At 35.1% G+C, this 25,027-nt stretch overlaps 2 protein-coding genes across 3 annotated transcripts in view; one reads left to right on the forward strand and one right to left on the reverse strand.

Annotated features, from left to right (window-relative positions):
- Nucleotides 1–6,821, reverse strand: part of LOC136039828 (N-alpha-acetyltransferase 60-like) — a 44,868-nt gene extending 38,047 nt beyond the window's left edge. For both annotated transcript variants that reach the window (XR_010620566.1, XM_065723734.1), the window contains exon 1: nucleotides 6,737–6,821. Coding sequence is in view for 1 of the 2 variants with exons in the window: in XM_065723734.1 (XP_065579806.1) it covers nucleotides 6,737–6,802 (66 nt within the window). In the remaining variant the exon portion in view is untranslated. The remainder of the gene's footprint in view (nucleotides 1–6,736) is intronic.
- A 5,184-nt stretch (nucleotides 6,822–12,005) lies between these two features.
- LOC136039829 (mitochondrial dicarboxylate carrier-like) overlaps nucleotides 12,006–25,027 on the forward strand; it is a 51,208-nt gene continuing 38,186 nt past the window's right edge. Inside the window, exons 1-2 of the mRNA XM_065723735.1 lie at nucleotides 12,006–12,129; nucleotides 22,560–22,715. Coding sequence (XP_065579807.1) covers nucleotides 12,034–12,129; nucleotides 22,560–22,715 — 252 coding nt within the window. The 5' untranslated portion in view covers nucleotides 12,006–12,033. The remainder of the gene's footprint in view (nucleotides 12,130–22,559; nucleotides 22,716–25,027) is intronic.

A 25,027-nucleotide genomic window follows, 5' to 3' on the forward strand; every position in this document is an offset into this window, starting at 1 on the left:
TAGTTTAATGCAAATATATTTGGAGCATTCTATAGCTACTGCCCAGCCATATTTTTCTGGATACCCTTCCTTCACAGGGAAGGGCACCCATACACTCACTTTGTCTACCCCTGTAATTCAAGCAACAATGGCACAAACAACTTTTATACTGACGCTTAGATATCTGTTTAATCTTAGAAACGTCACCGGAGGGAGAATGATTACAAGCAATCCAAATGCATGGCCAAAACTTTGGTTTAGATTTGACACACTTTACCTCAGGATCGATATTCCATAAAAACTGTCTCATACCAGACTGAATTTTTTCAAGAGGCATGGCATCTTTTAAACAATCCGATATTTAATAATAATATGACTAGGCTGAACATGAACAAAAGTTTGAAGCAAATGGTAAGGCACTATAACAATGCACTAAAAGTGGCAATGTATACTGATGTATTGACACATTACCTCTTATACCTATATAGGAGAACTTACCCAGAAGAATACAATGAGTTAAACTGTCAAATGCCTTTTTCACAAAATAGCAACAGGTATTTTTGTAAAATACCTGTTTTTTACAGGTATGTGTATTGGCATGTATTTTTTACACTGTTGTGTGCTTATGTAGAAATTTCTTAGCTTCCAGAAAGCTAAGAAGTCGTTTTTGAATAGGTTTCTTGAAGATCTTTGAGAAGATAGACAGTTGTGAAATTGGCCAATAATTAGATGGATCACTTCTATTACCAACCTTGAGCAGTGCTATCACCCTGGCTGTTCTAAGGGATTCAGGAAAAGTACCTTGTTCAAACGGCATATTTACGGGTTTAGTTAAAGGAGCAATTATTGCTGAAAGAATGTGCTTAATAGCTTTTGTTGGGATATAATCAGGTCCAGACAAAGAAGAACCATGTAGTCCAAAAACAATTCTAGCAACTTCAATCTCCATTACAGATTCAAGGACAATGGACTTTAGGCAAGACAGTCTGATATATTTTAGATACTCATCTTTGCTAGCAGAAGGAGATTGTGATGCTATTCTCTCTACTGTATTCCCACCAACTGATGCAAAAAAAGAAGCAAGAGAAGTTTTTACTAAAGTCAGATCTTCCACTGTATTTTCATTCAAAACCAGTTTAGTGGGAAGATTGGGAATATGGAAAGCTGGTCTAATGACTGAATTAATAATTTCCCAAGTTTTCCTATATCTTTCCTGGTTTTGCTAAACTTTGAACCATAATATACAGTTTTGACTTTCTAATCAGTGACTTGTAAACGTTTTTATATTCTTTAAATTGTTGCAGGTTAGCAGGTGAAGCATAATTCTTATATTTCTACTATAAATAACATTTCTGCTGTGAGCATTTTAGAAAATCATTTGTTATCCATGGTTTTAGCATTTGCTATTTTTTGGTGGCACTCTATTTGGATTTCTAGAACGAGTATCAATAAAAGCTTGCTTAACAATATCATAAAATTTACATCTAATTGTGTACTTCCATTGATAAAATCCCAAGGCTTCTGAAGGAGTTTACCTTTAAGTTGAGCAAGATTTTTTTTCAGACAATTAAATGGTGAAATCATAGGGCTTGGAGGCTTAGTTTGCTTGTTTGGGATCAGCAAATCACATTGAACATGGTCTGAAATATCAATAATCAACTGATCAGCAACTCTTGTCAGAATCATAATTGTGGATAAGAGGTCATGCATCATCATTGCTGAAAGAAAATCAGCCAGTACTGAGCCTTTATTCTCTAGGAGCTTTATATTAAAATCACCCATAATCACCATTTCAGAAGTTTGCTGATGCATGGACTCAATCACTTCATTAAATACTTGAAGAAAAGACAACAAAGAACCACTTGGTGGTCTATATACTTCCCCCATGATTATCTAGATGGAGTGAAACACCAGATTGCTTAAGTTGAAAATACTGATAAGCCCCAGGATCTTTAAGAATTTCTATCTTTTCGAGAAGCTTCATGAGCAAACTGTTCAGTTTGGGTGAAAGGTTGGTACACACTCAAAGTCCAGAATCTTTTAGATTTTTCACTAACTTCATAATAGCTTAAATGTCAATATTCAATTCATGTGAAAAAAGTACTGGAGGGGATGACACTTTCTTTCCTCTTTGGGACATGCTGGATGATCTTTCTTTCAGGCAAAACATCTTTGTTATGTTCACTTTTTCAGCTAAGCCTAATTTATTTTTTAGTACTGTGCATACTTTCAAGTCAAGTCTTCCACCTTTTTTTTTCTCTAGGTAGTCCATGTAGTAATAGATTGTGTCTGCATTTCCAAACCTCAAGGTGTAATAGGCATTTTTTAACAAGCTCAAACTGTTTCTTCTGTAACTCAACAGATTCCCAGTTTACAAAACTTAGACATATTAACAATGAATTCTAAGCCTATTTTTGCACCTTGAACTCTCAAAACCTCCAAACAATCATTCATTTTGCAAAAAGTCTCATCTAGGATGCTTAAAACATTAGTATAATTTAAGTTTTCAAGAGTTTTACTTTCCAATTTGATTACATACTCTACCATGGCCTTTGCTGTATTCTATTAGATGATGTGTTTTGAAATAAATAGGGACAAAATATAACCCTGTTTGACTCCTGAGTCAATACAAACTGTGTTTAATGTGTTTATCTGTTATACTATACAAGGCTAGGACCTTCTATGAAGCTCTCTTATTGGCTGAATATAATAATGGTTAATAATCTATAAAACTAAGCACTTCTCAATTTTTTAACTAAGAGTGACTATTTGGTTAATATATCCTCTCCTCTTCCAAAAACCAAATAGTTTTTCTCTTTCTCTTTTATTTAATTCACTCCAAAATATAATAAAACATTCATAAAACTACTAAAGTTTAAACCTACAAGAGCAGAGCTCCTAAAGTTGGGAACATAAATACTAAGACATAAAAAAAAAATACATCTTGTCATAATAATAGTAATAGCAAAAATTAACTTGGTTAAAAAAAAAAAAAAAAAACAGAAATACTGGGCAGGTGGAATATGGGTGGCCATCTCTAGATGAAGCTACCAAAACAAACATACACACACACATGGAGAGAGAAAAATACAATATATTTTAATATCCCATTATCAATGGTCAATAACAATCTTCAGGGCTGCAGTTAGGTTTTTTCTCAGAGGAGGGGGGAAACGAAGCTGCCATACTAAAGCAACTTTCAAACCCTGATGGCAACAAATCTGCTGGACCAGACAACATCCCTCCAAGGTTACTGAAAGAAGTTGCACACATCATCACTGCACCCCTTACAAACATCTTCCAGTCTTTGCTTGACTCCAGCACTATTCCATCTGATTGGAAAGAGTCCCATGTGGCCCCCATTTTCAAGAAAGGGGACAAATCCAGAGCAGAGAACTACAGACCAATCAGCCTAATGTCCGTTGTTGCCAAGCTTCTTGAGAGAATTATGAATGATGGAATCCATGACGATCTTACAACCCACATGATACTTTCTAATAACCAACATGGATTCCATTGCAACAACTTGGTGGAAACCAATCTACTTGAAACTTGTAAAATCATCACCAAGCTCCTTGATGCTGGTATACCTGTTGACCTGATTCTCCTTGATCTAGTCAAAGCATTTGACAAGGTCTCCCACAGAAGGCTTTGCATAAAGCTTCTCTCTGCAGACCTGAACCAGATGACAGTCAATTGACTCATGTGTTTTCTCACTAAATGCACACAGAGGATCAGCCTGTTTGGATCAGGTGGTCAGAAGATATACTCCAAACCTTGCAATATCATCAGTGGTGTCCCATAAGCAGATCACCTAAAGTCTTTCTTAAACTTTATAAGGCTTAAGGGTTTTTTTAAGGGTTTATAAGACCCAACCTTGACTTTGGAAACTGCATAGTTGCTCCCCAATATAAAGGCAACACAAGACTTCTTGAGGGCATGCAGAGGCATGCCACCAAGGTTATAAATGGGCTGAAAGACCTCCCCTACAATGAAAGACAAAAAAACTCAAATTACCCACTCTGGTGTATTGCTGCAGATGAGGCGACATGTTGCTTACCCATAAACTCTCTTATGACACATCTAGTCTCCTCAACCTGAATAAGTCCTACCAATCCTATACAAGAGGCCATTCAAAGAAACTTCCTAAATGCCACATGAAAACAAAAATGCATCAAAACTTCTTCTCTTAAAGAATTGTCAATGACTGGAATTCCCTCTTGGAGTCTACAATGTCAGCAACTTCACTTGTGACTTTCAAGAAGTCACTGGATAGCAAGTGGTCATGCAGGAACTGGAAATACTGCTGGCAAGATCCAGAACAGTAACAGATTTCAGTCATCATCACTCACAGAGCAACACAGATCCATTGGATCTTATTGCTTTGAAGTGCAAATTAAGGTAAATTAAGGATACCTAATTGAAAACCTTGACCTTTCAGATCTTACAAAATGATATTTGGTACCTAATTGAAAATCTTCCCCTTTCAGAACTTTCAACAGAATTCAGTAAATTGGAGAATGCCAAACAAGGGAACAAAGCCAGCAGAGATTTTCATAGAAACAATTACAAGGAATCTTTTTTTTAAGTACCATGGGGAAACAATAACTTTTAGTAGGTTATAGGCTAGTCTAAATTATTCTTAAAAGGAAAATGAAAAGAAATATTTTCCAAATGGTACATTGACCAAATATTTTGAGAAAGTCCTACCCTTGAGTGATAAATGCAATTTCGAAATGACTAATGGGGATCAAGAAAAAAATTCTTAAGTAACAGTGTGATTAAAAATTGCACTCAATCTGCTTATAAGAAATACCTTCATGCAGTCTGATTTTGGGGTCTTGATTTTCCATCAAATCCAAGTGATTGAAAGAAAGTTTTAAATTCTAGTAAAATTATTAGTGATGGTCCTGGCAATTATATTTCTAAGTCAGCTTGGGAATTGCATTATACTGCTATTTTTTCCTGGATTAATTATGCAGTTCATTCATGTTTTCAGCTGTTTTGAAACATATAGTACTGTCTGCTCTATCTCAGCAGGATATATTACCAATATCTGCTGATTCAATTTACCTGGCTGTTAAAAGGCTTAAGTCTAAGTCAGTTGACACCAATGGAATATCAGTGAATCATTCAAAACCAGATTGCCCCCCTTTAATATTGCATTTACAACTGCTTTTCAAATGTGTTTGTATTGTTCTGTTGTGCTAGACAGTTTCTTGTGTGGCACAGTTACTTCTATTTTAAAAAGGGGGAAAGATCCATTTTCATGTTCATCTTATTGTCATATCACTGTTTATTGTATCTTAAGCAAAGTCCTTGAGTATTTACTTCTCCCTTCTATAACAGATAATATAAACTTTGGAGTTAACCAGTATGGTTTTCAGTGTGGTCTGGGATGTCAGCATGCCCATAAAGTTCTTTCTACTCTGCTTTCTGATGCTTCTGGGAAGGGCTATGATCTTTATTTTTGTCCTTTAGATCTATCTAAGGCTTTTGATTCTGTAGTTCACTCCCAAGCCCTGTTTTCTTTGCTTAAATGTGGAGTGAATGTTTCTAATGTTCCATTATTAAAATTTTGGTATGATCATTCTTTCCTTCATATTAAATCTTCTCCTTCTGATCCTTCTTTGTTAAAGATCTCCATAAGACAAGGCATGAGACAAGGTGGAGTTTTATCTCCATCAATTTTCAAAATTTGTATTGCTGATATTTTAAATAGTCTTCCAACAATTTACCTTTTAGGTAGTTCAAATGTCTCATATCTTGCTTATGCATATGATATTCTTCTCATTAGTAGAACTAAATCTGGGCTTTTGGCTTCTGTTCATTCTATCTCTACTGCTTCTTAAATGTAGGTCTAACCCTTAACCCTGATGAAAGTGAATTCCTTCATTTTGGTCCTTCTCCTAACCAATCTTCTAGACTTAACTGTTCTGAATTTAGCATTCTGTGCATGACTTCTTTAAGATGGTTGGGCATTACCCTTACTAATAATTTAGTCTCTTTTTGTAATAAAATTGTTTCTGATGCTAAGGTTAAACTTCAAGTGGGTTATTCTAAAATTGTTGCAAACAAGGGGAAATACAACCACAAAGCACTTTCACAAATTTACTCTTGCTTTTGTGATCACTTGGTTTTATATCTTTCTGGATTATATCCTGTTTTAAAAAGAAAAGATTTAAAGGCTCTTAAGTCATCTTATTTTCATTTCCTCCAATTTTTGTTGTATCTTCCTCCCTGGTACACGAACAGTGATATGGTAACAAATTTTGGGGCTCCAGATTTATTAAATAAACTTAAAGTGCTACACCAGAAACTATACAACTTGATACATTTTACTAGGCTATTAACCCTTTTCATGGTCTTCTAAAATGTTTTCTACAGTAATTTAATATGTTATCAGAAGTTTTTTTTTCTGTGTGTTTGTTTTATACTCTGCTGTTTCAAGTGGGTCACAAATAAATTATTATTATAATTATTGAACTCTATGGATTTTATGCTGGCCAGCCTGAAGCTCTTGACAGGAAATATATAGAGTTCTGCCATTTTGTCCACACTTTCTTGCACCTTGTCAAAATTCAGTGATAAGAGCAGATGTAATTGATTAAAAGATAAGAGCAACATATCCTGGAAGCAAAAACAGCATATCCAAACATAGGCTAATAAGCGATTGTAGGGTATAATTTTAGAAGTAAACATGAACAAACTCAAAGAATAGGTCATAATAATTAACTTAAATATCCTAGACTGTCACCTCTTCAATATCACACAGGCTCAAAAATCGAAAGACAACATCGGACAAATGCATGCCATCCAGCATTTTCCGATTTTAAAATTTTTGCGCTTGAGTATGTCGTCAATTAGCCGGCCTTGGTGCTAGTCAGGCGCTAAACGGATAAAAGCGCATATTCGCAAGATTCATAGAACTTTAGACGAATCAGGTTAAGGGGAGTCAAAAAGGCTGAATAGTTGGATACCCCTTGTACTTACTTACTTCAATCATACTTTTTGCACGTTCAAGCAGAATCCAGGTTCATTGTGGGGCCTAACAGACGACCAGATGTCTTCTTCCAGAGGTTTCGCTCGGACGTGGCAGGCTTTACGATCTCTAGCCACTGATAATCCCAACGATGGCAGTATTTTCTGAGTGCTCCAATTGGCTTCAGATTAAATTTCACTGTCACAAACCAGGAAATATTTGGCCCTCTTGTTTTTTCTTCCATGCCGGTAATAATAGACGTTTGTGGTATCTTTTGCTTATTTGGTCATCTGGTTTGAGCGATGTGAGGGCAAACCATCTCAGTATTCTCTGCTTGAAAATATTAGAGACAACTGGAGGATCCCCATACTTTCTCCTGACTTCGTTGCTCGGGATTATATCTTACAGGCGGATGCCAAAGATACACCACAGGCATTTATGGTTGAACGCATTCAAAATCAACGCTTTGGCAGCTTCCAGTAATCATGTCTTACATCCGCAAAAAAAGGTTCTAATTAATACGATCACTTCCCTTGGTTCTCATTGATAGGATCGTTTTAACCCGAAACAACTCACAGGAAAATCGCAAAAATATTTACACAGAAACGGTTCACTGCAGCCGGAGAAGAATGAGATGAAAATACTTATGATTTCTCTTAATATGAAGATATTAAGAAACATTTTGACAGCCAGTATATAGGAATAGGTTAAATCAAGTTCTAGAAGCCATGAACAAAATTCCAAGGCTAACTTGTATAAAATTAGGCTATGTATACTACTACAACCACTACTACTAACAACTCACTGCAGCACCAAGCCGTCTGAGGCCAACACAGCTAAGCACACTCCTCCTCCATCCAAAACTAAGGGCCCTATATCAATTTTAAATTCTTGGTCAACTTGCCTGAGATTCAATGCATGCGTGACTTAATAAAAGTTAACGAACAAGTATTGCTCCAATAAGAGACGCAGACTTACTCCCTCCGTCCACCCATGCCATTTAACCAAACACTTGGAAAACTATAGGTTTTATTAATATCTTAGCTCTATGACGATCTACCTTAGTAGATAGATCCTAATAATCCTTGCTAGATCCACACTAGATCCTAATAAGGGAGGTTTAATGTCAAAATTTCCTCTCACTCAATTGGATTATCTGTTTTGACTTTTTCTACAATTAGCCATGACTTGATTCCAAAAAACTATTTAATTTTAACTTGTATAATTTGCTATGAATTACTTTCAAATTATGTCAGATTTCTGAAAAGGGGGAAAACACCCTGGACCAGACAACATCCCTCCAAGGTTACTGAAAGAAGTTGCACACATCATCACTGCACCCCTTACAAACATCTTCCAGTCTTTGCTTGACTCCAGCACTATTCCATCTGATTGGAAAGAGTCCCATGTGGCCCCCATTTTCAAGAAAGGGGACAAATCCAGAGCAGAGAACTACAGACCAATCAGCCTAATGTCCGTTGTTGCCAAGCTTCTTGAGAGAATTATGAATGATGGAATCCATGACGATCTTACAACCCACATGATACTTTCTAATAACCAACATGGATTCCATTGCAACAACTTGGTGGAAACCAATCTACTTGAAACTTGTAAAATCATCACCAAGCTCCTTGATGCTGGTATACCTGTTGACCTGATTCTCCTTGATCTAGTCAAAGCATTTGACAAGGTCTCCCACAGAAGGCTTTGCATAAAGCTTCTCTCTGCAGACCTGAACCAGATGACAGTCAATTGACTCATGTGTTTTCTCACTAAATGCACACAGAGGATCAGCCTGTTTGGATCAGGTGGTCAGAAGATATACTCCAAACCTTGCAATATCATCTGAAAAGGGGGGAAACATAATTGTTTCCCCCCTAAAAGTCAAGCAATCCTTAAAAAAAATCCCACCGTCATATTCAGCGTGTCAGAAAATCTTACTGTAAAGGTTTCAAGCCCTTATCTCCAAAAATTTGCAATCTAGTTGTTTTGCCAGAAAAAAAGTTGGCAGATGCTTTTTCAGGCGTGTTTGTACTAAGCCGATGGTCCCAGAGTATCGCAAGATAGCTCACTTAAACGGAAATTAAAAGTTCTAGTACCCTTTATAAGGAACCGAGAAATTAAAGGACAAATAGCCCCCTTCCCACGCAAAATTTTTACCAAAATCTTCAGATCAAAAATTTTAGATAACCATATTGTTTAGTATAGTTGAAAGATACAGTAATCGTGTCTTGCAGAAGACACAACCCCCAGAAATGAAGGAATCAGGGCCTCAAGCTATGAAATTTGACCATTGCTTACGTATAGTATTTGCTATTTTGAAGTGCACAGACATTTTTCAGGGGGGAGATTTCCTGGGGATGAATTTTATCCGAGTAAAATTTCTGATTGGGATGAAAGTATCTGGGGGTGAACTTTCCAGGAGAAATCTCTTGAAAAGTTCCAGGAGACTTGTAGTCCTGGAAAACACCAGAACTTGTAGACGAAATTGGTTTTATTTGTCTTATTTTCACGTCGGTGACTTCATTTTGTGTGTGAAGATGCTTTGGGTAATTATCCGGGGGAAATTTCAGCGGAGTTGTAATTCTCTTGGGAATTTTAATGGAGTGGATTATTTTTATACAATACTAATAAGGGCTTATGCCAGATTTGCCTTTCACTCAGTCGGACTATCTGTCTTGACTTGTTCTACATTCAGGCACGGCTTGATGCCCACAACTACTTAATTTTTCAAAATCAATGGGCTTGGTTGATGACTATCTACCTCATTTTTGCCATAGAAGTGACAGATGGATGAAAATAGATAGACTTATCTATCAACAAATGAACTGACATCAATTTTATGCAGTTCTAATAAGGGCTTATGCCAGATTTGCCTCTCAATCAAACAGACTATCTGTTTTGCTTTTTTCTAAAATTAGCCGTGGCTTTATACCCACAAGTAGTTGATTTAATTTCAAAATCAAACTTAGTTCTACCCTAGTAAGGACGCGTGGACGGATGACAGATAGACTTATCTATCAACAAATGAACTGACATCATTTTTATACAATCCTAATAAGGGCTTATGCCAGATTTGCCTCCCACTCAATCACACTATTTGTATTGGCTTTTTCTACAATTAGACATGACTTTATTCTCACAACTACATGATTTTAATTCAAAACCAACGGAATTTAAATCAAGTAGTAGTGGGCATATGCCAGATTTGCCTTTCACTCAATCAGACTATCTGTCTTGGCTTTTTCTACAATTAGCCATGGCTTAATGCCCACAACTACTTGATTCAAATTCCGTTGGTTTTGAATTAAAATCATGTAGTTGTGAGAATCAAGTCATGGCTAATTGTAGAAAAAGCCAAGACAAATAGTCTGATTGAGTGAGAGGCAAATCTGACATAAGCCCTTATTAGGATTGTTTAAGAATGATGTCAGTTCATTTGTTGATAGATAAGTCTATCAATCATCCGTCCATGCGTCATTCCTAGGGCAGAACTAAAGTAGATAGTCATAGAACTAAGGGATGAAAGAACTAGACTCGTAACTTTATTTTTTATATGGAGATGCTTTGGGGATTGTCCGGTGGAGATTTCAGCGGATTTGGAATTTTCTTTGGAATTTTAATGGAATGTATTTTCTACAGGAGAAATTCTCCAGAGGGAACTACCATAAGGAGATATACTCCGTGAGGAAATTTTCTGAAGGAGAAACCATCAATATAGGGGAGGGAGATTTCCTTGAAATATTTTTTCCACAGAAAGGATTTCCCCATGACCTTAAAGGGGATAAGAAATTCAATAAAAACAAGTTTTTCTTCAAATGAAAGTATGCTAAGGAGTATTTTTCAGGCGGAATTGTAAACAAGAAATTTCTGTTGGGAATTTACAGCTAGGATGGAGTTTTCTGAGGGTATTTTCCCGCGGAAGAATTTTACGTGGGAGGTGCTTTCTATGGGAGAATTTTTTTGTAGGGTATTCTTACGGAGGAAGGTTGGTTTCCTTGGATTATTTGAAAAACGATCAGAATTTAAATTTTAAAATACAAGTTTTTTCCACTGGAGGTAAGAAACAACAATAAAACTTAAGATGAATAAAAATAATTTCTTGTATGAGGGGACTTTCTTTTCCTCTAAACCCCGTTCTTTGTGCCAAAATTCAACCAAAATTTTTAAGATTGATTTTAAAAGATCTAAGCTGAACTGGCCAGCTATGACAAAAAAAAAACAACAACAAAGAAATGGAAATGAAGACGATAAATGGGTTTATGATCAGTAAAATACAGGCCATAGACCCGTTTTGTCGTCTTTATATTTATTTATATTTTGCGATTGATTTTTGAAAACAAGGGTCATGTAATTTGAATTAGAACCTTTAAAAGTTCTTAAAAACTTTAGCGTGAAGAGAGAAGTACTAAAAAAGGGACAGACCCCCTCATATGCGTAATAATCTCTGTTCTTTTCAATTTTTAATGTTGCTCCTTGATTTCAGTAGAAAAAACTTGTCTTTTTTAAAGTTAATTCTTTTAAAGCTACAGTTTCTTGAGCTATTTTTGCCATAATAATGTTCTTAGATTATTTGTTACTGATTTTTAACTGGGGTTTTCTTTCTTTTTAATTTGACATCTCCTATTACCAAAACCACTTACATTTGCAGTCATAATGAGACATATATAGTTTTGTAAGTTTCCACTTGACCAATCTATGCAGTGGAATCCCATTTCGTTCATTCTTGCAGCATCAAAGTATATGAGGCATATTTTGATTGCGAAAAAAAAAACATCGATTACTTTTCTTGAATTATAACGTAACTTTTTTCTTGAATTCATTCAATGCATTGATGGATTTGCAGTCTGAAAAACACCAAGGGCCTCTTTCTCACAATATGTACTCAAATTCCTATATTTTTTTTTTCAGAAAAGTCTTATCGAACATTAGTGATACTTGGGCCCAAGCGATAAAATCAGCTCATTTTGTTGTAGAAAATTCTGCTTTTGGCACATTTTCGGTCAATAACTAAATCTGACATATACCGTGAGGCGGCCAAAAGAATAGCTTTTTTTTTAAACCGGTAACACATGGCTAACGTAGAGAACAGAAAAAGTCGGTGGTACTTTGGGGGCTTGGGATCAGCTGGAGCTGCCTGTTTTACGCATCCTCTGGATTTATTAAAAGCAAGTATTCTTCGGAAACTTAAACTATAGAGCTTCTCGTTTGTTGAAAGTTGTTTGACTAAGGGAATGGTCTATAGCCTATGTGCTCCAGCATGATCTTTAGAAGTAGCCCTCTGTGTTTTGGCTACAGTCTAAGAGAGTAGCTCTTTTGAAGAATAATATGAAAAAAACTTCGTTTTCTTAAAGAGTTAAAGAGGCTGCGTCCCAAAGTTGAACCTTAAAACGTACAGGAATTAGAAGAGGCAGTTGGGGGGCTGCCGCCCCCCAAACCCCCAGCTTTTAAAGACTCTTTTGTACAGGTTTTTTTGTTGGGGGACTTCGTTGTTACTAATTACTAGTTTTGGTGCAATGGTTCTCCTGTCCTCTTGTGTTTAACATTTTTTGGAATTATTCCATTATTCATTCATTTCAATTTTTTGTTAATTAAAAGAGGGCCTTTCCGAAGCCAAGAGTGGGGGGTTAGCAAAAAACAAAAAACCTGTACAAAAGAGTCTTTAAAAGCTGGGGGTTTGGGGGGCGGCAGCCCCCCAACTGCCTCTTCTAATTCCTGTACATTTTAAGGTTCAACTTTGGGATGCAGCCTCTTTAACTCTTTAAGAAAACGAAGTTTTTTTCATATTATTTCTGTACGTTTTTCTACAATCCATGATGGATGTAATTTAATAATTCCTGTACTCCTCATACAGGAATTAGGAGAGGAACTTGGGTGGCTGCCGCCCCCCTGCTTTTAAATCATTGTATAAAATAGAAAAAAAATAGATAGAATGACTGAAATGTTTCTTTTGCTCATAAGAAGCTAATATTCTGTTATCTCTCAATTGATAAGCTGTCCAGGTGTTATCAAAATTATACACTTTTATTTTGATGTTGTTAAAAAAAACCGCCCGTAAGGGACTTGAACCCTTGACCAGAGGATTAAAAGTCCCACGCTCTACCGACTGAGCTAATCACTTACATGTGTGTAAATATAACTTCTCAATAACTTTTAAAAATTTCAAATTAACATGGGCTCTTATGGAGAGAAATGCGTTAATTAAGTAGCTAATGCGTGGTTTCTGGAAAACAGGGAAGGAGTTATCGGATTGAGCTGAAATTTCGCAGATAAGCTCCTGGGCGGTAGGGGACCTTAACTTGTGAATTTCAGCCCAATCAGACAACGTTAAAGGGGTAGGATGGAGTTGGGGGGTTAAGATTTTCCTACAAAACTTTCAAGGGCACTTACTCAGAGAATTCCGCATTGAATGAGTCCTTGTACACCCAGATCCGATGTTGGCTGTGACCTGTAGGCGTCAAGAAAAAAAAAGAAAATGAATTTTAAGTGTCTATGTGTGGTTTCTGGAAAACAGGGAAGGAGTTATCAGATTGAGCTGAAATTTCACAGATAAGCTCCTGGGCCGTAGGGGACCTTAACTTGTGAATTTCAGCCCAATTGGACAACGTTAAAGGGGGGCTGGGGTTGACGGGTTGAAACTTTTGGCCAAATTTTCCCCATGAAGGAAAAGTTGGAGGGGGATGAAATTTGGCAGGTTTCTTAGTTGGAGCTCGGGCTACGAAATGCATCCCTCTGCAACCACTGGAACCGAAGATCGCTTAACATTGTCGTGGGTCGCCTCTTTATAGAGGCACGAGTGTGCCTCCTTGAAATAGTTGATCCATAAAAACTTTAAATCACAATTACAAGCAAAAGAATGCGGTCATGGTAGGAAATAATTTGATATTCCTATCCCAATTAACACTTCTCAAATATAGCATTCAATGCTCTGACAATGTACCCTCTCCTGTGTAGCTCTAGACTTTACAAAACTATAGGGAAACACTGCACCAACAGAATTCTTAATATAAGACATTCTTAGGTAAATGTTTAGTTTTGTCACAAGTGCTCTAAACTGGGAACAATGCTGCAAAGCAGCATAGTTTCCTGTTCAGAGCACTTTCAACTGCTAATTCTAGAAGCACATCCATTTCTGGTTGACCCTCCTCGTCCATGGGGCAAACTAAAAGTACATAAAGTAGGCAGGGTTTTAAAGCTGAGGGCAATGTTTGGGTTGTACAATATGAATGAAATTATATTTGAAATACTATTTGCAGTCATCACTGCTAATTTCTTTATAGTAGTAAGTCAAAAGATAATTAAAAAAACTTTCCAATTGAAACTAGCCAAGGAACCTGTGGATCAGAGCAATTAGTTAAATATTACATTTATGTTGCATTGATTTGAAGAAATGCCTTCTGATGCAATGGAGATTATACAGTTTTTCAGTTTGATATTAAATTTGTTTAAAAAGATTCGTTGGCTATGGGAAGGCCTTTGTGACACAAATTTGGTTGAACAGTGATTCTTGCAAGTGAATACTACCTATTGAGCAAAGCAAATTAGTCCATGAGCCCTGTTGGCAGCAGGGCAAGGCCTATATTCTATGTTTATTGAATAATTATTTGGTATGAAGCCTGAAAGAGCAAACAAAAAGTAGGTCATAAATATGAACTAGTAATTCCACCAATCAGAATGCACACCTTGTCCTACTGCCTGCAGGGTTTTTGGACTAATTTGCTATGCTCTATAGGTAATATTCACTTGTGAGACTCACTATTCAACCAAGTTTGTTTCACCAAGGCTTTCCTGTAGCCAAAGAATCTTTTAAAACAAATATAATCTTGAACTGAAAAACTGTATAATCTACTTTGCATCAGAAGGCATTTCTTCAAATCAACACAACATAAATGCAATATTTAACTAATTACTCATTTAACTAATTATTCATGGGTTCACTGGGTAGTTTTGACCAGAAAGTGAAAGTAGATAATTAGTATTAATGGATATGTAAGATTTTTAATTATCTTTCAACTTCCTACTATACAGAAATTAGCAGTGATGACTGGAAATAATATTTAAAATATAATTTCATTCATAATGTACAACCCCAACATTTCCCTTGGTTTCAAACCTCGCCCACATTACACATTTTTAGTTTGTTGAAGGGGGATTTTAGAAAGCTAAAAAATTGATACACTTCTAGAATAGATTTGTAAGTGCTCTAAACTAAATGTTTACCCATTTTTATTCTTCTATTAGGCTAATCAGATTTTCATGTTTCCTCTCATTATTAGACTATCCACACTTTAATTGATTCTTGTACAATATATCCAAATAGTCTCAATTTTTTTGGAGTCCAATGATTTTGGGGACAAATATGCTGTTTTCAACATAGTTTAGTTTGGATAAAAGTAGCCTTTTTTATGCTCTTTTGTTATCTGTAGTAGCTTTTTTATGCTCTTTTATTATTCTGTAGTAACTTCTGAGGGAAATTGCATTTTGAGCCCTTAAAAGTCTCCAAACAGCCTATAGTAGCCAACAGTTCAATAATATTCTTATAAAAAAAAAACTGGTTAGTGAGAAGAAATTGCCATTTGTACTGATTTAGGAATGTTTATTATTATTTTCATTATTCTTCAAAGTAAAATGTTAATATGCATACACATTTGCAGAAATTTTAAAAAGTACCAGGAATCCTGAAAAACAATGTCAGTTTTGCTATGATATCAGTTTGAAAGGGTTTCAGGTACCCTTTTATTAAAATTAATGCAGATTTGTTTTCAAATAAAATTTTACTATCAGAAGTACTGTAATTAAAATAATAATTATCATTCCTGAACCAGCTACAAATGGGAATTTTTTTCACAAGACAGCTTTTTTAGAAACATGTTTCCAAACTTTTGGGGCCCCAAAAATGGCTCAGAATATTATTTTTCCGAGAAGCAATTATTGAATTATAGAAGAGCATAAAAAAGTCATCAGGTAATGAATTCCCTTCATCATAGCTAAATTAGGTTATTTTGAAACCACCCATCACAGCCACCCATCAGCACAGAGAGGTAACATCCTATTTAGGCAGCTCTACAAAAGAAAATATGATAAAGCAAATAATTTTGCTTCATAGTCTGCAGAAAAATTGTTGTTGTTACATTTTGAAGGCACTCACAATAATTTACTTCACCCCCCCCCATGTGATCTGCAATTATATAGCCCGTAGTATATAGTTCTTATGAATTTTACCATAGGATCACCCTTGTTTATGCTCATGTACCTATTAATTGAATTAACACTGACAAAGTCAAGAAATGACAAAACACATAGACAATTCTTATATAATTTGGGCTACATATTTGCAAATTAGGGGGAGTTGGGGCAAAGTGTAGTGAAATACCATTAAAACATATTCACCTTAATTGCCTTAATTCATATAAGAGCTTTAAGGTCTTCCAGACCTGTAGTACTCTTAGGTTGATGACTGCCATTTGAACCTCCACTGCTTCTTCTCCTACTCCTTGTCAAGTTGGTTTTTGAAGGACTGGATGGAGGGAGCACTGACAGTTGAATCTTTCACTTGATTCTATTCGTTTGTTAAATATATATTTTTTTGCATATTATAAAGTTAGAAATGTTTTCTTAACATTTTTTGTTCTCAAAAGTCCTAATTGTATGCTAATACCAACATCTCAATAAAATAAAAGACGCCATTAGATTCCTTATTTTATGCTATTTCCAAATACCATATTTGCATTTCTGACAATTGACCCCACTCCCCCCTCCCCATGAGAGTTCCAGATTTAGCCCTAGAGTATACACAAAACTAGTTTAAATGAAAATAGGTAAAATTATTATTGTGCAATATGCAACATGTTTTCATTCATCAACTTGTCATATAATGTTTTATATCCAACACATCTTAAATTCATTTGCAATCAAAAGCATAATACTTTTGATTAGTCAAGGAACCTGTTTACAAAGGAATACAATGCATAAGGGGATTCAAAATAATAGAGAAACATTTTCATTAAGGCTATATACAGGATCATCAGGGGGTGGGATAGGTTGTCAAAAATTCAAATATGATATTTGTTCAAAGCATAAAATAAGGATTTATAATGACACTATTATTGTTTGTTGAGCTACCCAAATAGATTGTTACCCAAAGAAAGGTAACACCAGGGATTTACAGCTCTTCTGGAGGAAACACAATACAAGAAAAAGTCATTTGATTCCTTATTTGATGTTTCTAATATAATATTTACTTTTCTGACAATCCTCCAACTTATTGTATTTGTTGTACCAGTCTATATTAGTGGCATTGCTGAAAGGAACATGTTAATCAAGTAAAAGTATTCCTATTAGCTCCCTTCTTTTATGTTTTTTTTAATATCACATTTCTGTTTGTAACACCACCACCCCTAGTGATCCCAGATATACTCCTAAGTAATATATTTATTCATTGTTTTTCATCTTTTGATGTATTGTGTAATAACCTTTGAAAGGCATTCAGCCTAAGTAATTACAATGGAATTTTTAATAAGAAAAATGTTATTTGAAAATGTGAGCAAATTTGTAGTGCTTAACCATCTTGTAGTGCTTGAACATCTAAAGAAAATTTTGTATGTTAATAAAATAAAAACAGTACCATTAGATTCTTTATTTTATGCTCTTCCCAAATATCATGATGGTTTTCTGACAATGCTTCCTCCCTCCTGATGGCCCCAGATAAAGCTGTAAATAATATACTTTTCTGCTGTTTTTATCATTTGATTTATTGTACTGTATTCTTGACCTTGTGGAATCCAGTGTTGCCTGAGTGACTGTGATAGAATTAAGTGATAAAACTTATTTTAAAATATGGATAACAATGGAAAAAACCATGGTAAACTAATTAATAGAAACTTGCTACATATTATACAATAATAACTTCACCATTTTCTTTTAGTCTTGTGTATATTGTAAGGCTACAATAGGGACTATCAAGGGTGGGATAATATAAGATATTTATTTAAAAAAAATTGAAATGATCAAATGTTGGGAAATTCCTTAGTAAGGCTGTTTATTATAACATAATAAAAGGGCTATTTATTTTAACATTGAAAACAACAGACAAGGGCTTTGAAAGGAAGTCACTTAATTAGAGGAAACAGGCTATCTAAAGGGCAGACACTTGTTTTTCATAATTTCCCAATTCTTCTTTTGATCTCAGACAGAGATATGGAGGGAAAAGCAGGTGGGAGATCATCAGTAGGTAATTGATAAGAGAAGGCTGGAAGCCTCTGGACAATGGAAGCAAGGAATATGTTGAGATTATTAGCAGTAACTTCTGGAGATTTTGGTTGGTTGAAACAAAGCTGGTCTAGATTCCTACTACACAACTTTTTTTACTTGGTAAAACCATTTTTTTTTTGGTAAACAATTCTTTGGCCTTACTCTTGTAGTAGCATTGGGCAGATTTATGTGTTTCCTTTTAACTGCTAGTTTATTACCTTCATCCAGTTTACCATTTCTGATAAGATTCAATTTGTTTCTGATTAGAGCTTTTATGGGTTGATTAATGAATGGTTTGTCCCTGAAGCACTTTTTAAATCTTTTTTCTGGGAAAAGAAATTTTTCCAAGACATTTGGAAATAGGATAAAATTAGGGATCTTCTGGTACTATACTATTTTTATTTCATTATAGTAGTGTGTTTCCTTTTGATGTGATTAACCAATGTAAACTTACAAAAATGTGGATAACAATTGAATAGAACATGATAATTTCATTAATAGAAACATGTTGAATGTTATAAAGTAAGAAATTCATTTTTAGTGATTTCTCATTATTTGGAGAAACAAGGAAAAATTTCCTCTCCTCATTTCCTCCCATGTTCTAATTTGGCTCTGGGCAACCCCAAAGAATCTGATCAAAATTTCCAGATGGCGCATTTTTCTTGTAATATTTGTTAAGAGTTCACTAATTGTACTTCTGAGGATGCCCATTGTTTTCAGATAGTTTACACCATAAATAACAGGGTGGCATAATTAAGGAGCAATATGGCTTCATTTTTTGTTAACCAAGCCACTTGATATGGAAAGAGTTGCCAAAGAAACTTTGGAGAGGGCCTTATTTTATTGGAAGCAATTGAAGGACAGCCAACCCATCTCTCATGCCCTTTTAGCTGGCCTTCCCAAAAGATATCGAATCAAAACAGCTATTTTGCTTAAAATAGTTGAAAGACCAAATGACTATGCCTCTGGTCATGACGTGACCCCTTGAACCCTAGGGCAAGGGCCAGGGCAAGTTTTGCAAGTTGTATATTGTTTAAATCTAGGGTTTGTTATTTGGAAAAGGACTGTGTTTGATCTTGAGTGTCCAAAAAGACTATGGAAATTAAGATGAAACTTTCAGAGGATGTTGAAGGGAGTGCTAAACCAAAACGCACTCCATGCATGCTTGTCAAAAGGGTGGAAAAGCAATATCTTAGGAACTGTTGAGGCTATTGAGTTGAAAATTTCCTGGCATACTAAGAAGGATTTTGAACTACTACTACTTGTGACTATTACTACTGTTTCTGATAATTACTACAATTCATACTACCTGTAACTACTACTACTATTTGTGACTACTGCTACTACTCTGGCTACTGCTGCTAATTGCAACTACTAGACTGGGGAATGTGGAGAGTATTTTGAACTGAATCAGACCACACTGTGTACATGTAGGCTGCCTAAACGTTGTATCAGCAATGTCTCAGGAAAGGCTGAGGACAATAAGTTGAAGCTTTCAAGGTATATTGAGAGGGATTTGGAACTAACCAAAAAATACCATTTACATAGCTTTGCTAAACTATGGTACTATTACTTGCAACTACTCTACTGCTACTTGTGGCTACTAATACCACTTACAGCTACTACTACTAATTGTGTACTATTTGTGACTACTACTGCTTTTTGCGACTGCTACTACTATTTGGCAATACTACTGCTACTCAAATACTTGTGACTACTACTACTATTTCCAACTACCACTTCTACTTGTGACTACTACTACTACTGCTTGCAACTACTGTGACTACCTGTGGCTTTCAAGGCATATTGAGGGGATGTGGAACTAACCAAAAAATACCATGCACATAGCTCTGCTACACTATGGTACTATTACTTGCAACAACTACTACTACTACTTGTGGCTACTAATACTACTTAAAGCGACTACTACTTGTGACTACTACTGCTATTTGTGACTGCTAATGCTCTTTGGGAATACTACTGCTTGCAACTACTGCTACTCAAATACTTGGGACTGCTACTACTATTTCCAACTACCATTTCTACTTGTGACTACTACTACTGCTTGCAACTACTGTGACTACCTGGGGCTACTACTGCCACTGCTGTAACTGTGTCTATCATTCTGACTGCTTGCAACTGCTACTACTGAGGACTGCAATCACTCATAACTACGACTACTTGTGACTACGAATTTTACTTCTTGCTACTGCGACGTCGACTACTTACAACTTCAGCTGTGAGTATTTACGACTGCGACTATTGTGAGCATTCACGACTACAAAAATTTGTAGCTGCAACTACTGCTGGGATTGCAACCGCTTTTCACTTATGACTGCTTGTACTTGTGACTCTGACTGGAACTGCTACTACTACTGTGACTACGACTGCTACTTCTTCTGCTACTACTATTTAACTAAATCAAGATAGTTTAAGCACATTCAGGTTTTCAAAATGGTTTAGATGAAATATTTCAGGAACAGAATAGGGTATTAAGTTGAAACTTAAGGAAAGTCCTGGGAGATGTAAAACTAAATCAAAAGACACTATATATATCCAGATTTTCAAAAGGGTGTCTGTGCAGTATCCCAAGTGCAGGCAAGGATATTACATAGACAATTTCAGGGTATGTTGAACTAATATCCTAATGAAAAATACGAAAAAACATGCTGAAAATATAATACTTTAGAAACAAATTTGGGATACACATTTGCACATAAGTGGAGTTGGGGTATATAAGTATAGTGGGTCTGCATGCACAATGTGTCAGCTACAGTTATTCTGCATATTATAAAGTAAGAATTGTTTTCTAACATCATGCTGTCTAAATACTTACGTATTTTAACGAAGATTTAGTGTCTTTATTGGGACTGGGGAATGCTAGGGACTTCAAAAATAGGCCTATGTCAAAAAGCTTGTTTGTTTCCAATCAGGTTGAAAGGTAGGGTTGTAAGTCCCTGAGCCAAGGAAGTCCTAATTTGTAAAAGCAAGTTATTATTTTCACCTACTCTGAAAAAAAAATGAAAAAGTAAGGAAATATTAAAAAAAATATTTTTTCTCTAAAAATTTGACCAAAAAAGACCAAACCTTTTTTTTCTTCTTTTTTTAATAACAAAAAAAGGTTGATAGTATGGACCCTATTTTTTTCATTGACTTAAAACTTATCTCTGACAGTCCATGGGCCAATTGGCCAATGAAATTTTTTTTTTTTAATGATACACCAGAAAATTGAAACTGGAAAGGACTAAAATCGTTTTCTCCTTGATGTGTCTTGGTCTTGCTGCCCAAAGCGTTTGGTTTACGAGGAACATAATGTACAAGCGGATTCTATTTGCTTAAATATTTGCGAAAAATTTGTTTGGATTTTGGCAAATCGTGGATATTGGCGAATAACTCGCTTTATTGTTTGTTAGGTATTTGATTTTAATTTTTTTATTTTTTTAGTCTTTTATTTAATTTCTTAGTGTTTTTTTTTCGTTGGTTTTGTTGTTTTGTTATTTTGTTCGTGCTGAAGAAGAGAGGCGGTTGTTCTCTCAAAATATTTGCTTTCTGTATTTTCCTCAGTATTTTCATTTGGCCTTTGAAAACCCCATTATTGATCGTTTTCTTTCTTTAGGCAAATGGCCAGAATATGGCCCTGAAAAAGAAAAAAAAACTTTCAATGGATCAGCTTCAAACTTATTGAATGAAGGAGACCCTAATGCAGCAGCAAAGAAAATGGTTTTCCTGAAAATGGGGCCCAAAATGGGCCAAAGAAGTTTTTTTGAGTGACTAGAGATTTGCACCCTTAAGTTTATCAGCTAAGGAAACCTCAATGCACCAAGTAATCAGCACAAAAGCCTTTTTAAATTACCACCGAGAAATGTTCACCTTCCTCTCATAGTCTCATCTCATAAATGCAAAGAAACTGAGAAAAAAAAAAAAAATAGTTCTTTTTGCTATGTCGTGAAAAATAACAGACAAATGGTAAAACAATCACAAACTTCCTTTTTTTACCATTTCAGTTTGTTTCTCGCTTTTCAGTGCTATTTTTTACCATTTATATTCCTGTTTAACTAAAAGCAGAAGCAGTGCCCGCCACTATTACATAGGAACTGTCTTAGAAAGTCCAAAGTCACAGAAGAGAAAGGCAGAACAGATTTCTTCATCAGTTCATACTATCTGGAGATTTACTGCACTCAAAAAATGTTAACGTTGGATCATTTAGCTTTTTAAGTTCTGAGAAACTCAGAGATACGTTTGAATAGAAGAGAAAAAATGGATTTTACCTTCGTTTGTTCTGGGAAGAGTCTAGGTTTGTCACCATTGTGGACTGTAAACTTTAATTGTTGAATCTACTTTTTTTTAGGTTCACATCCAGACGCAACAAGAAGGGAAAGTGAACATCGTAAAATCCACGTTAAATATTATAAAACAACAAGGAATATTAGCTCTTTACAATGGTTTGTCGGCATCAATACTCAGGCAGCTCACGTACTCATTGACAAGGTTTGGCATCTACGAAGTAAGATATTTTACATACTAGTAAACTTGTTTTCGTTTCAAATGGGGTTGGGTCGAAGTTGTCCAAAACACTATCTCCAATCAAAGTTGGAATACCCTAAAAAGGTACTCTTTTAAGTTTGCAAGCTGTACCCCACCTTTGAAAAATAGAATGAAATGTAGTCAATAGTTGATATTGTAAAATGGTACCCTAAGTATTTTAAGCACTTGTAATTATTTATTAGCATTAATACTCCGTCAGCTCTCTTAGTCAATGACAACGTTTGACAGAAGGTTAGTATGATCAAATAAAACAAGGGACAAAAATGGACTATTTTCTGCCAGTGAACCAAATAGAAAATTGCAGATATTATGGTAAAGCTCTTTAATTAGTACTCAGTTCAGGAGATACGGTTTTTCAGAAAGTTAAAACAAAAAGCATGGAGAAAACTAGAAAAAATCGAGAAAAAAGAAGAAAAACTGTTGATGAAAAGCAAAATTAAAACTAATATGCCAAAATGAAAATAATTCCAGCACAAACTATGCTCATGACCAAGTGTGGACATTATCAAAGTTCTTCATAATTACTTTCGGTTACAGGAAGAACGTGAAAATCTGACTAATCTACAATTTTTGTTTTATTTTGTCATTAAGCGGTTTAAAATAGCTGTACTGATTCTGAGTCAGTTGAAAAAAGAACCTGATACAATTATTAATTACAAATATCTTGCTTAAGTCCATTTTTGACACTTTCTAGTGCAATTACTCCAATATAAAGCATCGAAAATTTGTTTATACGCATTTTGATACGTTTTTACAAGTCAGTCAAATATTTTGGGGAAGGGTGGGGCGGGAGTCAAACCCCCTCGCTCCCCTCCTGGACATGGCTTGTATTGGAGGGCTCACTTTTAAAGTGCAATTATTCTGACATAACTAGAGTTGAATTTAATAGGATATTGTACTGTACAGTCAACAGAGAACTACATGAGCCATGGTTTCAAAAAAGGGCATCAAAAGGGAAAAAAAGAAATACTAAACAAATATGTATACTTCTTCCCCATTATACATGCACAAATCTTTTCAAAGTAATCTTTACTTAATCTCCCCCCGCATCGCAACACGGACGGAATTTGTAAATCTAGTTGGCGATTGCTCTTTAAAATATCTACAATCCATTCTTTCCCTCTTACCCCCATTTTAAAATTTCGTCCCTCAGGTTCTTCAATTCTACGATGGCTCATGAAGTGCCTTTGGATTCTCATTATTTCGACGTATCGGGCAAAAATACGGACCAATTTGTAACATAAGCCTCAGCAAATACTTCCTTCTTTCTCGGATTGGTTTAAAATTATGGATTGCTGAAATAACTCACCTTATCAGTTTCTCCCTATCACCTTATCAGGAATCAAGCAATCTCTTCTCCCCATATCTGTTTGATCATGACGTACACACTAAGTGACGGCACCTGTGGTCCAACTTGTCTGCTGTGGCTCGTTTTTTTTTCAGATTTTTCTAGAAAATTATTATGCTTTTAGTAGCAAAATGGGCTTCCTCTTATTTATAATATTATTTATAATACGTTAATGCACAAATTTGGAGTGGCAGCAATAAAATAGCGTATTCAGTTGTAGCCACTGCACTACTAAAGCTTTCATTTCATTAGCTACCTTTTTTTTCTTTCTTACATCTTTTTTTTGTACTAAATCCATTTTTAACTTGACTTTCAAATGGTGCAATAAACTCGAGATTGAGTTTCGTGTCCCAACCGTGATGCGTGAAAGAAAAAAAAAAGAAGAACTAGCCCCCAAGCTTAAACTAATTTGGAACAGCCCACCGAAAAAATCACAATGCAAAAAAATATGGTAAATTGAAAGAAAATGAATTTTTGGTGCTACATACATATATATATCTTCTATATATATAAAAATAAGTTGTCTGTGTGTGGATCTGTGGATCTGTGGATCAGGTGACGTCATGTTTGTCCGCATATGACGTCTGAATTATTTCACACTAATACAAAAGAAGAAAAAAACTAAAAAAGGTAAAAACTACAAAAAAAACTAAAAAGAAAAAAAACCTAAAAAAGCTAAAAAACTAAAAAAAACTAAAAAAAGGTAAAAATCTAATAACTAAAAAAAAACTGAAAAAAAATAAAAAAAGGCAAAAACTACAAAAAAATAAAAACTAATAAAAAAACTAAAAAAGCTAAAAAACTAAAAAAACTAAAAAAACTAAAAAAAAACTAAAAAAACTAAAAAAAGGTAAAAAACTAAAAAAAACTAAAAACTAAAAAAGAAAAAAACTAAAAAAAAGGAAAAAACTGAAAAATAAAAG

Source organism: Artemia franciscana, chromosome 20, assembly GCF_032884065.1.
Source record: "Artemia franciscana chromosome 20, ASM3288406v1, whole genome shotgun sequence".
NCBI classification, from domain to species: domain Eukaryota; kingdom Metazoa; phylum Arthropoda; class Branchiopoda; order Anostraca; family Artemiidae; genus Artemia; species Artemia franciscana.